The 16,380-nt window shown below is 36.5% G+C and overlaps 1 protein-coding gene across 11 annotated transcripts in view; it reads right to left on the bottom strand.

Annotated features, from left to right (window-relative positions):
- CCDC88A (coiled-coil domain containing 88A) overlaps positions 1-16,380 on the bottom strand; it is an 83,116-nt gene that overhangs the window by 52,071 nt on the left and 14,665 nt on the right. For 10 of the 11 annotated variants that reach the window (XM_075413603.1, XM_075413604.1, XM_075413608.1 and 7 more), the window contains 5 exons: positions 11,149-11,257; positions 7,215-7,284; positions 2,588-2,646; positions 1,746-1,829; positions 1,037-1,177 (listed from right to left, as the gene is read on the bottom strand). In XM_075413603.1, the coding sequence (XP_075269718.1) occupies positions 1,037-1,177; positions 1,746-1,829; positions 2,588-2,646; positions 7,215-7,284; positions 11,149-11,257 (463 nt within the window). Of the gene's footprint in view, positions 1-1,036; positions 1,178-1,745; positions 1,830-2,587; positions 2,647-6,471; positions 6,625-7,214; positions 7,285-11,148; positions 11,258-16,380 lie in introns of those variants that run through there. The other variant, XM_075413607.1, reaches the window with a different exon arrangement.

Raw genomic sequence — 16,380 nt, 5'->3', positions numbered from 1 at the left:
CTGAACACATTATTCAGGCTGCGGCCTCACCAGTCCTGAGCACAGGGAGACGATCATTTCCCTCCTCCTGCTGGCCACACTATTTCTGATACAAGCCAGGATGCCATTTGCCTTCTCGGCCACCTGGGCACACCGCCACAAAATTGTCAGTGTAATGAAATGGCATGAATTCCTTCAACACAACAATCAATAGAAATCTCTAAAGAAACTGGTGTTCTTCATTGAGCAGCAGCATCCTTGCCAACCAAATAAACCATTAGACCTAACCAAATATTCCTGTTTCATCATATACATAAAGGTCCTATCCTGATACAAAGATCTCTTGCATTTTAAAGTTACTTTTCCTTTGCATTGCAAGAAAGGATTACCATACAACCTCTACCCTCACGGTTAAGTTCATGTTTTACACTTATCAAGGCAGTGAACTGGAAAGACATTTGCTAACTGTCAGAGAATATTTGGAATAATTGCAACATTAACATATCCACACTCTACTGATGAGCAAATCTGGGACCACCAAGATGATTCGTCACTTGAAATTTGTACTAAATACATCTGTTTGATTCTTGCACAGTACAGCGATTGTGCCTTGCAATAAGCTTGTAAAACTTCCTCTCCTAGCGTCAATACTGTTTCAGTTCAATCCACTCAAAGCTCTACAATAGGATATGGTAATGTAACAGGCACCTTTCAGTGACTGGCTTGCAGACTGACAGGTTACTAATTCCTGGAAACTTGAGCTGATACAGCTTTGAATTTTCTGTTTTCAACTACAGATGAATGTTAAACTTGTTTCAGACTTTGGTTACATTAAAAAGATCATCTGCTATTATCTCTTCTAGTTTGTCACAGTATTCAACAACTAGTATGCACACCATAACTACCCAAACCAACTTTCTGGCGATAAAGAATCCTTTCTTAAATATGCTAACAGAACATACATTAAACTATTAGCTATAAAAATTATAAGCTATATCATTAAAAAAAAACGCAACTATTTCTTATCTTTCTATTCAGCAGCTAACAACATCCATACCTCTGAGTGCTCATCTCTTTCATCTATAAGTCTTTTCAAATGTAACGCCATATTTTTCAAGAGAGGTTCAACATATTCTTGTGTCAATACAATGACATCCATCCACTGCAGATCAAACACATTTTCCTGATTATGAGTTACCTACACAGAAAGAAGTGGAAGAGAAAAAGCACTCTCTTTAAATTATACAAGTAGAAAGGAAGCATAAGAAAATAAAGCTGAAACTCTATGGGTTAAATTCTCTAGACAGGATATGAAAAAACATTTAGAAAGTAAATTAAATCGTATGTTATGGAATAGTTTCTTATCTACCAGAAAGTAGTACCTTGTACTTCTTGCAAAATAAAAAGCAAAAGGTGACTATGACATAATACATCTATTACATCTCACATACATGGAATTTGAATTGTATTTCATAAATAAAATTGCATATGAAATTTTCATTAAACTAATTTTGCTGTAATTCTAAGAAATTCTTGGAGTAAAATACTTGCTCCCTGGTACTGCTTTAACAATGTAACCCAAAAAAGCTTGCTCATGAAATATTTTGTGAATTGAGTTTAAAAAAAAGGCATTTTTTGCTCACTAAGAACACTAAATACACAAATCATGCATTTGATTTACTTGCTTTTGAACAACTGCAAATAATCTTCTTCCCATAGAATATTCCACCTCCAAAAAAATTAAAAGCATAGAAATAACAATGTACCTCTTGAATATGGGCTGCAACAGCTGCTCTAGTGTCAAAATCCAGACCTTGGATTCTTTCAATAAATTCTTCTTTTTTCTGACACTAAAAAGAGACATATATTTTGTATACATACATAGATAATCACAAGTATTTCCAGTCTTCTTTTGTATTTCTAAGAGCTGAAAATTATAAAGCTCACATTAAAATGGTCGCACTACTAAATTATCCAATAATTTTGTTGACCAGTAAGTACTTGGTCTATGCCATGTTACTGTAATTATAACAACTTCAACACTAATAAAACAACAAAGAATAAACAGCTATTGAAATGGGGCAAGGAAGAGGTTTTCTAATAGCTACTTACTCAAATTTTAGGATAGTGAGTTCCAGAGGTATTTTTTCAGTGTCCTCCTCTAGTACTAAAGTTGCTTATTTAAGTTGTTGAGAACATATGACTGATTCTACCTTTACAGTTTAATTAGCTGAATGGTACACTTTCCTAATAAGAACCGCAGTCCATCAAAAAAACTCATCAAATACATGAAACAGTTTCAGTAAGATAATCTTCAGTACTTTAACCCTTTTCTTCCTTCCTTTACAGCATCAAATGAATTAACAATACTAAAATTAATAAACCATTAGAAATCCTACACACACAGCTCACTGCATTCACACAATGCAACGTAAGAGGTGTGCAGTTGCAGTCATTTTAACTGTAATAATATCCAGATTTTCAAGGAATTTCGTAACTATAGGAAGGAAGATCAAAGTTATATACAACCTCAGGTATTAAAATAGTAAGAAAAGAGATCAGTAACATTTAAACCATTCCATACAGATGTAAACATAAACAAACTTACCTGAACTGCACAACCAAGTAAAAGCAGGAGGAGTTTTTTTATTTCTTCAGTACCTGGCTCTAGCAAGAAAACAAGTAAAAAAAGGGTAGGTGTAAAACGGTAATTTGAGCTTCTTCCCCCACTCCTCAGAAAACTTCATATTTTCTCCTCATTTTCATACAATTTACGTTAACCTAGTTTAGAAAACAGCAATATGAAGAAAATCTTGTCTTTCCAGCTTTCAGCTTAGTCCTTTTTGCCATTTATCTGCCAACCTTTAGTGTTAACAAATAGCGTAACATCCATAATAGTTTCAAATGGAAAAAACCGTAATTTCAGCCCTTCATAAAGCAAAGGTTCAGAGTGGCATTTTCAAAAGTGCTTTGAAGACCTATAATCACATCTTCAATTATAATCTTAGGTATGTTAAGGTAGATACAAAAGTGCTTACATTATTTGCCACCTCCAGGCTGTAAGAGTTAGGTGACAAGTTCATTTAAATTATTTTATAAAGCTGTATTAGATATTCATCTGCACATCTATAAATCAAAATGCATTTCCAAATCTGGCCTTAAGCATCTTTATCTCCTAAAGAAGCTTAAGAACTCTGATTACAGATTAGTAAAGATGTTTCTTACTTATTACACGCAAAACGTCCTTATCCTGCTACTAAATATATGCCATATCTAGAATATAAATACCATAAAGCAAGCACTTTAAGGATGGCAAAATAGCTTAGGCTAGTTGGAATTAAACTCTATATGGTTATATCATTTTGCTTTACTGAAACAGAAAACTGTCCATTGGGCTATCTAGGAATAACAGGGTCCTGATACCATTCTTTCTACATTATACTCTGGATTTCAGCCAATCATTCATTTCATTGTTAGCTAATCAGATAAAAGCTATGCTGTCAAACGTGATCATGCTGGGTCTGGCTAGAAACCTGACCTTTGATCTGCAAAACTGTACTCTGCAACACAGCTGGTGTAACCTCTACTGATACAGAGAGATTCACTCTCAGACCAACTGTGCAAACAATGAATGTCTAGCATGTACCAAGGTATGCAGGGTCATTCTTGAACCTGACCTACGTTACTGAAGTCCCCCCCCCCCCTTTTTTTTTTATAAAGGACTCGGTAATCACAGATGATACCCAGTGATCACGAGACAATTATAAGCACCTAAAAGAAAATTCAACCAGAACCTTCCATCCAAAATGGCAGTTTGCAATCTTCTTCTACATTGGACAACTAAGTCTATTTTAGATGAACTCCCACGTAAGAAAGACGTAACCACTCACTCACAAGCACCTTAAAAAATGTCCTTTGATTTGATTCACTACGGTATTTTCTAAGTGAAACAAATGTAAAATCCTTCTCGAGAAGTTAAGAGATATGCAGCAATCTTGATCAAAAGGGGACATTAAAAAGCAATCACAACAAAACCCTAGAAGTGCAAAGAACTCTTAATGATTTCGACTGCTGCAATAAACCAGAGACGAAAGACAGATGCTAAGCTTCTCCACCTTCCTCTGGGAGTCAAGAGTTCTCTGCGCCTTTTAATATTGAGTAGAGGACCTTTTTTCAACACTGACTCAACCTGCTTCTTTTAGGGGGAGATACGTATAATCCCAAAGAACATGTAATGTTTAAATTTTTCAAAAGAGGTTTGTCAAGTAGCTACATTACAAAGAACATCAAATGGGAGATCTTTAATCATTTATACAGACTTCTTGTATTCCAAAGACTCGAGTTGTGAAGTCTTCTGCACAGAAATAGAAAACATCAATGAACATGCTTCATCAGAGGCAGGCTTCTTCAGCTAAAGAAGCGTAATTCCACCTGGCTGCCTGTCTTAATAAAGGTTAACCAGAATACTGTAATAGAAGAAATCCATCCCAACACCACACATCCTACATTTGTTCATACCAATAAATTCATCATACTTTTTTTGTTTTTAAAAAAACACAATCTCTGAACTTCTTTGCATGCTCATTTACACACTGCTTCAGCATCTCTTGACTGGCTTTTAGAAGCCTGCCTGAATACTGTTTCCATGTCTCTCCTGCACATGCCCTGAAGGAACATGGCAAAATACTGAATCTCAGCTTCCCACTGCTACCACCCATCTTGCACGTTTTTCTTCCTTTTTCTCTATCACAAATACAGAAACAGACCATTCCCTTCTACATCCTCCAGCCTGCTGCTTGAACTTTGTCCCTAACCTATCCTAGCCTATCCTTTGATCTTCTCTATACTGATTCTTATCCCTGACTTTCATACCCTCTGCAGCCTTCAATCCTCCCTTGGTTTGTTCCCTCAGAAATACAAACTTCTTTTAATATTTCCTCTTTCCCCGTTAAAAGAACATTCACCTCGTCATTACCTCCTCTCTCCTTCTCCTCTGTAATTTAACTTAACATTTACAGTCACAGGCTGCAGCTGTTCTCCAGTTTTCTCCTCAAACTGGCTTCCTGCCAATTAACTCAACTGAAATATTTCTTTATAAAGTCTCTGATGACCTCTTTTGTACCAAAGCTCAAATCCAGCATTCTACCTGCATTTTCCGTGATTAGCCAACTACTTCTGATCCAGTCAAACATATCTGTCTTCCTGAAATCTTATCTGCTCTTGCCTTCTGCAATTCGTCATCTTCCGGTATTTCTTTACTAATAATTCCTTAAGTGCCAAGTAGTGCAAAGGGGAAAAACTGGGAAATACTCCTGCGAAAAATCACAGCCACAGCCTAAGCTTTAGTGAATCAAATCCAACTCATTATCAGAGAACCAACTTTTACTATGGGGGCTCACCTTCATGCAATCATATTTACACAGCAAATCTCTCAAAAGGTCATTGAGGTTTGGATTCACTACACTTGCCCATCAAAGAAACAAAGCTTAAAAATCCTTATAGGGATGAGGTTCTCCAAGTTGACACAGCAAGAACAGTCAACTTTCAAAGAGGAAAGGTTCTGGATGGAACCCGAAAGAACAGGTCTATCTTCTGATTCAGATCAAACTCCATTATGAACTCAGGCAGGAATCTGAAACATCTTCAAGAATATCACCCGTATGTAACAATTTTTTTTTTTAAATATGTGGGCTACGCTACAGTAAAGTCCGTATTTTCTCACAAATCCAGTAACGTCCCCACCGAAGAACAATGCACACACCATTAGAGGTTCCAGCTGCCAAGCCACAAAAGCTACATGGACTTAGCTGAGGTCCCAAAAAAAGAAGCAGCCTTCTTACTAATGACTAAAGCATAGGTTTTATGTATACAACTGAATACTAAATTATCTTTGTGGCTTTTTGTAGTGCATTATTAATAAAATTTCATCTTCTATTACACAATATTGTTAAGATATGTTTTGTCTCAGTATCTTAAAGAGAATTAAAAATGGCACTACAAAACCAATACTCTGATCTGGATTTTTTTAATCTGTTTTTCCACTAAATCTAGTCTCTAGGCAAATCCATGGAGTCTTACAAAAACCTTACGAAAGTCTGGAATCAAAATATAAAAGCACAACGGATTCTATTATTTTGGAAAAGAAGACACCACATTCACACTTCTTGGTGCATATGATATATTACAGCACCTACACATATAAAAACTTAAAAGGCTGTGATCTCAGAAGCAAAAGCAGCAATATTCAAAAGCAGAAAGTAACAATCAAAAAAATTAAATCAGGATACCTACATAAATGGGATATATGCAGATGGGATATGGAAAGTATCAATGTTATGAACCCTGGAATTAGAAAGTGAGGTAACACAGATGGCTCTTCTTGCTCATGAGAAAAATCTTGTCTCACATACACAGAAGCATGGCATATAAGATGTCTTAAAAAAAAAAAAAAAGCCAGGGGAAGCTACACAGCCTGTTAGAGTAGTTCCTAACCTCTCTGTTGAGGTGCTAGAACTTCAGAAGTACAACACCTGGGACACATTAGACCCAAGTAAATCAATTCTGCCCAATCCATAGTGGTTCCATGCAGGCCAGGTGTGTCTGCTCCGTGCTTCTGGAATTGAGAGCATGGTGCAGAGATTCCCAAGTGGCTGTGGATAGTCAGCTGGGTCCATACAGGCTAATTTTCTTGGTCTGAAAATTGCATTTCTCAGAGCTGGAAGCAGAGAAGGTGGGAGCATGGAGAAGAAAGTGTCAGCTCAGGGGAGCAAGCAAGAAGGTAACTGCAATATTTTTCAGGTAACGATGCAAGAGAAGCAAGAGAGCTTTGGGGACGGAAAAAACAAGGATTAGGAGTCGCAACAAGTGAGATGCATTGAACTGCCAATTTTCTCAGGGGTGGCTTAGGTAAAGAAAATTGGAAGTGAAGAGGCTGGGAATACATGAAACTTATACATTGTATCAGTTGCTCACTGGTGCTGGGAAATGCACTTCATTTCAGTATAAACCCTAATGACAGCCAGTGCTGAGGTCTGGACAAAACACGTTTTTATAAAGTGTGGACCTTTGGTGTAAACAAAGAAAATATTACTCATCTTTATTAAACCACTTATTTGCTAAAAGTATTTACAAAATCTTCTGTTGAAAGGTTCAATCTTCTGAATTCTATTTCCAGTGAAATAATACAAATTATTACACAGACACAACATTTTCATCTTTGTTAAAAATAAACTTACCAGAAAAAGGATTTTTGCCAATTATCAATACATTTGGCAAAGACATCACGATCAACTGCTGCAAATTCTCCTATAAAAGTTAATTAAAATATTATTTAAATCATATGTATTGAATGAAAGCAAACACTAAATACTAACCAGCACTAAAGAGAAATTAGTATAAGTAGTTTAAAAATTTTCAAGTATTAGTATATACATGTTCAATATTTAATTGTTTGGATTCTATTTTAAAAAAAAAACTTACAAGTATGAATTACTTCTACAAAAGCCTTGTTTCATTGGTTTGCAAGTTCATCTCAACATAATAAAATCCTCTTATGGCAATGAGCTGGCTTATGGATCTTAAGCCAACTAGATCCTGTGTCTCAGAATGCAGCAAAATTCCTTTAAATTATTAGCATTCATGTTTCTCTGACTGGCTTATTGATAGATGTTTATTTTATTGGCTGTAAATTGCACTTATACTACATAAGATCAATTTCCTCTATTTCATGTCCATAGTCTCAGTGGCCTCGCCAAAACACGGATGTGAAAATTACAGGTTTTTTGCTGCAGTTATGCTGGGACAATGCTGAATATAAAGGCACAAAATCCTATTTGCATGATCAGGCTGAGTTTTACTTTGGTTAAGTCCCACACGCTCAAGCAGTAGCTTTGCCTAACTATTCTATAGATTGTATCCACGGATAGCTTCTGTCAGCCAGTACTGTCTATAATCAGGTCAAATCCCCAGTCTAGACAGAACCTAATTCTTCTGAAGCAGAATAGTCTTCCTCCTGTTCCCAGATGTTTATTCAGAGCAGATGCCACCCTATCAGAAATCTGGAGTCATGCTTTTTGTTTTTTCCACAGTGACAGATTCATTAATACATAAAACACTCATACTCAAAAGCAACGTATTCCAGAACCATCACCACTTTACATCCAAAAGGCACGTGTCATATTGTAAGTTAAAAGGTAACATAACTCATTTTATGTCAAGTTTCAAAAATCGCAATATTACTTGAAAAACACCTGTAGAAATAATTAGCTATAGCTACACTTGAAAGTTCTCACCAGTTAATATAGGACATTAAAAAAATATCTGAACTGATTAATACTAGACTGAAAAATAGGTACTCTCATTGCACATGCCTAAAACAAACTACAAGGAGGGAGAAAATACCTTTGACCTACGCAAATATCACGAATTTCAACCAGCCGTGACTCTTGTACTTCTAAGATCTTGATTAAGACAATTTTCAGAGAAAATTTATAAAAAAAAAGACACGAAGTACACCACAGGAAGTTTTAAATGAATAAAGAACAGAGGAAAATATAAGGAATTCATTGAGTATTTATAGCTGCTATAAAAGAAAATCACATACTTTAAAAAGTGGGGGCTTAGTGGCTTTTTTGTTGTTTATTTTTGGTTTTTTTTTGTAATAGCTCAAATAATTTGATGATGCTATCATAAAACTTTTCTTACTGTGAAGCAGAGTACAAGCAGGGGTAACCAAAAAATGTGTTCTCTATGGACTAATGACATTATCACCTCTTTCCTCACAACACCTTGCTTCAAAGATGTCTACCACCTTTTCTGTCACACGGTGTTAACTTCATCAGTAAGCTTGGTGCAACTGCTCTCAATTTCTGTTTACTTTTGAAATGACTGCTTCTATTAAAAATCTGAAATTGCAACCTGTGCGTCCCAAAATTCACATATTTCTTTTAAATGTTGTTTAACCTGCAAAAATAAACTAAGCCTATTCACAAAATTCTGCCTTGCTTGTACAAACTTTTAGAGGTCATTAGCATTTATTTTACTAAATACTCACATATTATCTGTCAAATGAGGCTGACAGAGCACCCATGGGAGTCATGGAAGCTCACTGCACTAAACCTCCCAAGCCCACCAAAACTTATAGGGGCATCAGTTCTCTTGGATCAGCTGCTGAGAACAATTCCACACTCTTATGCTGCCAGGAAATGTATGGGTTCAAAAGACTGGATGCTGTAAAGAATTTAAGCAGCTTCATTTGAAAAAGAAGATGCAATTGTAACTACAGAGAAGAACTTTCCATGTTCCACTACTTTCAGATCTCAGGCATTCCGCTGAGACCAATATACCAAGCATGACACCTGTATAGACAGCTTTCTGAAGCACACGGGCATGAGTGCTCACGCCCCTGCCAAGGCACACCCCAGGCTAAGAGAAGCCTCTCAGATTGATTCCAAGGCATCTGTCAAGCGCTAGCTGTACTGCCTTGGGTAATTTCACAAGTGACAGGAACTAAAACGACCCCTTCTTGAAACTGAGTTTGCTATGCTGCCTTGCTAACCCACGCGCAGGCTGTGGGAAAACACCAGCTGCCAGGATGCACAAAGTTTGAGAGGAAACAAAGACTACAGTCCATCCTTTAACACTTGTCTCCAAATCCAAATGCATAAACCTCCCTGCATGCATGTGGGCATATCTGAGTGAACATCAAGACATGCAAAAAGCAATTTTAAATTTGAACAAGCATTCCAGTTTGACTACTAAATGCCTTTACTCCCACTAAAATGTCAGACCTGCAGTGTTTGCAAGTTCCCTCACATGGACTATCTGAAAAGGCTGGCATCTCACAAGGCTAGAAGCCTGAGAGACAAGGGAGGGTAAGCAGGAAAAAGTGTACGCAGTTCTCCAAAGCTTACGCTTACATAGGACCAATTTGAACCACTAAAGGCATGGTGACCGATTTGAACATTTATTGAATACTTTTTTATTCTAAAAAAAGCTGTAATAAACTATTTCTAACACAAGGGTTTGGAGCAGCATTCACAATCCTGAATCATTCAAAGATAAGCCACCCAAACGCAAGCAATTCTGTCTGACACTGTTGCACTAGGACTGTCTGATACCATAAGGTCAAAGAAGCACAGGGAATGCCTTGTATTCAAACAAAGATCAATCCTGTCAGTGTTTGTACCTTCTGCTGCACCAGCTGTGAAACACTAATGCCTGGCTGAAGATGATGACCATCAGGAAATGGAAAAGCCTATGGGTCTTCCAGGCAGCACTTACATCCCCATGCAGTAGCTGCCAAGAAAAGAGCAATGCGAAGCATGTACACGCACAAAGCGCTAGCTAGAAAGATGCACAGTGGTTGACCATTGCAGTAAGTGACAGCTGGGAGTTTTCTTTGGAGTTTTTGAGAACATGTACTATGTGTGTACACGTGTGGAAAAATATACAACAGTACAGGGTCTGTCACGAGGCACTTGCTGTAAGAGGCCGATCACAGGAGATTTTCTCCCAGATCTGGACTCTCCTGGCAGAAAGCTGCAAGGAATCGCAAAAGACACACTATAAGGGACACTGGCAATACCTGCAGTGTCCTACTATAGTGTGTCCACGTGTACACCACTCTATTCAGGCTCTGCATCAAGAAGGCATAATACCAGCTCTTACCTATCGCACAAACAACAAAAATTCAATGGTTATTTTACAGCTCAAAATTACATAATCACCGCGTTTACTATGAATTTCCATTTGATTGTTATCACCTCAATGTTTTTTCCTACTGAAAATCAAAATAATTCTAAAACCAACACATTTTATCACATTTTTCTTATAAAAACTCCCTTGATAAGACTAAATGCACATTTAGTAATTTCTCTCAGGCACAAAACTTGCCCCAATTCAGAAAATTCCAACTGATTCTGCCTAATGTACTACATGAGTAAGCAAAGATGCAGAATATCTATTATATAAACATATGATCATTGACATACAAATGTTTCCAGACTACTACTATACCTGTAAATTAAGCGTGATAACACATTTGACCAGATATACAAACAACCATCCATCCATATGATACCTGAAAATCTTAATATGACTATTGTCCTTAAAGGCATAGCTATAAAAGACGATTCTAGGCAAAACATAATACAAGAAACAATTACTGACCTGATAGTAAGTTTTTATCTGTTTCACCAAAATAGACAAGTTTTGAATCCTTAATGATGCATCATTGTTTACTTTTTTGTTTATCCTCTGACTAGCAGACTTTGGATTACTGGAAAAAAAAAAAAAGCACAACTACAAATTAAACACACTGAACATCAGTCTTTGAATCTCTCTATACAACAAATTATATAGTTAATGTAGCAGTGTAACAACTTCTTGACTTAATTACCATGCCTTTTTTTTCCTCCACAAGTAAATAAGGAGCTGTGGAAGTGACTGTCAAGGGCAGAAAAAAGTAACTTGAAACATCTGTGTCTGATACAGCTAGTCAGATTAGCACCCTTTTTGGCCATTAACGCAGTATGTAATTTGGAGCACCCATCACAATTACCAGAGAATGCATATAAGAAGAAAGTTTTTGTGGCTCTGCACTTCTCCAGAAGCAGCCCCATCCCTGACAGAATACAGAAAGCAGAACACAGCTATAATGTAAATATTCCAGCACGCACTGCAGACATCAGGAACCATTCTTGCTGAAGCAGACAATTATGAACAACAGAATTTAGACTGGCTACATTGACAAATGTCTATACACTGAAAAATTACATGATGTTATTTTACTGTCACGAAGCACAAAAACAGAATGTAAGTTTTCATTTTTAGAACAATGAAGAATATGAAATATATCACACTAATACACACCAAATTGTTTTATACTCATCTACAGATGACAGAAATCTGTCAACAAAGCAAATTTTTTTTTTTTTTTTTTGAGTTTTTGTCATATAATCTCACATATTATCAGATTTTTCTCTGGTTTATCTTGGCTTCAGAGAAGAAATCAATCCCTTTTTCCTTCAAAAAGTAGAAAGGATCTGAGGAAATGCACGAGTCACCCTTTTTCAATACCTCATCACATACCAAGTTATCACCACATACAAGACAGCGTGATGACAATTCATTATGATTTTTCAAGTAAAACAATGCAGAACCAATGCAACTCCCCCCCAATACCCTGTAAAAGGCTCAGAGAATTCGTAAAGCATGGCCAGTGAGAAGTTTCTTAACTTTTACAAAGATACTTGATACAGCTGGACAACACAGCTTCCGATATTTAATAATATTATTGTATTGTTTAACAATATTATTGTCACATAAATGTGCAGCTGGCTGGAATACTGCACTCAAACAAGAAACTATCAACTTCTCACTGTCAAACTGGAAGCTCCTGCAAGGGTGAGTGCCTGCTGGGTCTGGTTTTATTCAACGCTGTCATTAATGATTTAGACAACAGAATACAGAATATACTTAGTGGAACTGCCATTGGCAAAAAGTGGGAGCAATTAAAAAAAAACCCACCAAAAAACTTCAAAGAGCACTATGGCAACTGAGGATGATCCTGATGGAAGTGCAAAAGTGGTGTGACAGCAGTATAAAGGAATTCAATAACAACACGTACAGGCAAAGGATTATACTCAGAAATTAAATGTGGAAAGAAGAGTAACTCATGATAATACAAAATGAATATTGTAGTGGACACAACCGAATACTGAGGGAAAAGAAATGCCATTGCCAAAAACCCCCTAATTCTTCAATTTTTTCAAACAAGTGTTGTCTAAAAGAGAGACAGTTACTCTATGCACGGCACAGATGATGTTTCACCTACTACAGAGTCACACTTCTGTATTTATGCTTTTGTATTTATACTTTTTCCACAGATGAATCACCTGGGTTCTAAGCAGCATGCAAAGGCTCACCACAGGCCTTCCCTCAATTTCTTGGGTGTCATGTACTGCCAGGTGACATACAGGTACATCTGCACCTGGAGAATAGGAACTGCCTATTGAAAAGCACGTCCATCACACAGTGTATTGCTGTAGAGCTCCTCAGAAGGTGCCTGGATGGAGCAGGTTACAGGTCAGCATGAATTGTCTTGGCAGGACACCAAGGACCTGGCACCTGAAAGCCAGATGTGACCGACACACTCAAACTGTAGGCTGTGCAGAGGACACCAGAAAAAGAGTATGCATCATACAGAACAGATGTATCTTATCTAAAGAAACGACATGCAAGTAGTCTACAAGATCATCGAACTACATGCGATTCCTCTATTTCTATAAGGATACCCAATTCAACTGTAATGTGTAAGTGTAAACAACCAACACCCCAAAATGAACTATTCCCTCTACTCCACTGAACACAATACCACCATGATTTATTTTGCTGGTATTTCTCACTTTGGTAGTTCCACATGCTCTTTGTACGAGTGTCGCTATAGACAAAATCAACATATTTTTAATTTAAGTTACCTAAACCAACTTTTATTTGCCTTTCACAGCTTTCTTTGGTTTTAGCATGTTATAATTTTTAGAAGATGCATTTGTCTTTTCTTCAGTTTACTGCTTCAGTTTACAGAATTTCCTGGTTTGTAAGCATGAACAGAAATAACATAGAAAAAACACTGCTGGGAAAGGAAGTCGGATCCTATGTAAAATGCATAGTCATTTTTAAAGGAAAAGCAGTAAACATAGCATCTTCTTCCTCGTATATGTGAGTATAAATCCGGGAAAATTATGACACTGGTTCTTACACAGGTAATTGCTCCATTCCTAAATGCTCATCACCATGTTTCTAAAGATACTATAAACAACTGAACTACATTTTAGAATGTGTTAGCCAAAACTATATGACTAAGATGACACCTTTGATTTATTAATTGAGCCAACCTGTAGCTGAAAAAGGAACTAAATGGGATAAAAATAATTTTGATTTGCAGATGGTCAGAACTGAACTCCTTTCCAAACTGAATTCATTCGAATTTGTTACAATCAGAAGAGAAGATCCAGGATAAATCCTGCTGACCTGACAGCATACAGAGATCAGCTGAAGTCTCCTATTTCCACGTTCATGTCTCCAAAAGGCCGACTTGGTCCCTTAATCTTCATCTTTAATCTTAAAGACTGTCGGATTATCTCCAGGCTTTTTCATCATCTTCAGCAGCATTTCTACAGCCACATATTTTAGATGAATCTCCCTTTAGAGCATTCAAAATAGAAGGCACTGGAGCTTCCTGGATATCGTAATAGCTCTTATTTTATTATCAACATGAAAACTAGTGTGTAACCACAAAAATTCAGAACACAAGTGTCATAAAAGCTCAGGCTTTACACTTTCTCATTTCAAAAGCTGTACTAGAAACTTTAGACAGATCCTGTATTAAAAAAAAAATTAACATTAACATTTGTGTAGCACTATGTCTCCATAATGGTATGCAAAGAAAAATCTTTACACACTTTTAAGACAAAACAAATTGTTACTATCCCAACACAATGAATGGGAAATGAACACAAATGAAAAATTCCTGAACAACACCAGAAACAATCAATGCCAAAGATATCTGTGTGGAGGTGGAAAAAAAAAAAAAAAAGGGTGATAAGAGCCCAAGATTTCTTAGGAAACAAGTTCTTAGTTCCACACCTTTGTCACCGCTGTCATCTTCATGTTTCGCAGTACAATATTTCACTACTGGGACTTGCATACACCACAGATACAGCATACGTGCTTTGTTTCTTGTTTGATCATAAGAAAATACATTTTTGTATTGGATCTTTTGTATTGGATCTATCACTATACCCATACCTGGACTTTGCTCCCAAATAACAAAATTTCTTCTCACAGTACAAAAATAAACCATTCATAACTCTCAAATCATGCACTAACAGATACTAATCAAACATTTTCAGAACCCTTTAGTGGACACTTTGTCAACAGTACTGCAGTAAATCACTCTTACATTTCATCCTCTCCATCTTAATCCTTAAAAAGCTAACAGCATATGAATCAACTCTTCCAAATTATGCATGAACAAAGATAATCAGAAATTCTGTGGTATTAGGCTTGTGTCAAAGTTATTGTTGATACATATCAAAGATTTTTTTAATTGTTAACTTGCGCTACTGTTGAAAATAAAGTAACATTCCTTTATTTCCACCAATTCACCCAATGTATCCTGCATATCTTCATCTATCAAGACCAATTCAATGGCTGACATATTCCTTACATTTTATAGAAACTGCAGGCTTTCTTTTCAGTAAAAGTTACACTGTTCTGGGTCAAAATGATTCCTTCCTGTATCTTAAAACAAAAAGCATTCCAACTTTCTTTTTTAAACTGTTTACTGAGATTGTGAATTTTACTGGGAAAACTTGGGCCATAGATGTGCTCTGCAACTGTATCTTTACCACCTGAAAAAACTTACAGTCCAGTTATATGCTCCTCTGCTACTGCAGACTATTAACAATTAAAATCCGAATGCCAGCCTCAGGACAACCCATTGCACAGAATAAATTTATTTTAATAATCTTAAATTTTTTCCAAAATATTATTGTTACAGGTCCAACAGAAACTTAAAGCCCAAAGTTCCCCTGCCATTTTTCAGCAGAACTTTCAAACAGATTATGGCACCAAGAAGTTTAACTCCTTGCTCTTGAGGATGGACAAAATTAAGTTACTTAAATATCAGTATTAACAATACTAATCTCCACAAATCATTTTTAATGTAATTAAACATGTAGCTTCAATAACTCACTATAGCTAGTATGAAGTTATATTTCGTTGATTTTGTCACTTTTTTTGTAAAGATTGTTGTATTGGGTCATTATTCTTCAAACAAGAGACATAAGTTGTCTTCAATGCTCTCTCCATCAACACGTTAGCAATGACTAGGATGACTTGGAAAAAAATTGCTTCTAACTCTTCCCAGACTCAAATCCTGCTCTCAATACCTTCTAGTGCAAACAGGACTTTACCTCTGTACTACGGTGATTTAAATCTTTCTAACCACATGATGTCATGAAATGATTATACTTTGTAAACACAGAATATTAATAGGCTACCTACTAAAATGACCCACATGTTGAAATGTAAACATTTAAATAGTGGCCACTTTGTAGAAAAATCCTTCAGTGTGTTTATTTACCAGTGTTCCCTAATCTTCAACCATTGACTTCTAGATTTCAGATTATGTTTGAACTGTCAGTTTTGACTTGCGAAGTGTATTGAACAGGCAAGAACAGGCTCAACAGACCACTTCGCGCACCATGCAGTTACCAAAAGAACTGTGATTAGGTCCTTCAGCAGCAAATTCACTATTTTAAAAAAAATAAACCCACCCTCACTCCCAATACCGATAACCATGCCTCATTCTCTCAAAGCCTCCATCTTTAAAGCTCA

Source organism: Opisthocomus hoazin, chromosome 2 (genome assembly GCF_030867145.1).
Source record: "Opisthocomus hoazin isolate bOpiHoa1 chromosome 2, bOpiHoa1.hap1, whole genome shotgun sequence".
Taxonomy (NCBI): Eukaryota; Metazoa; Chordata; class Aves; order Opisthocomiformes; family Opisthocomidae; genus Opisthocomus; species Opisthocomus hoazin.
The sequence above is the reverse complement of the archived record's forward strand: the minus strand, read 5'-3'. Positions and strand labels throughout refer to the sequence as shown.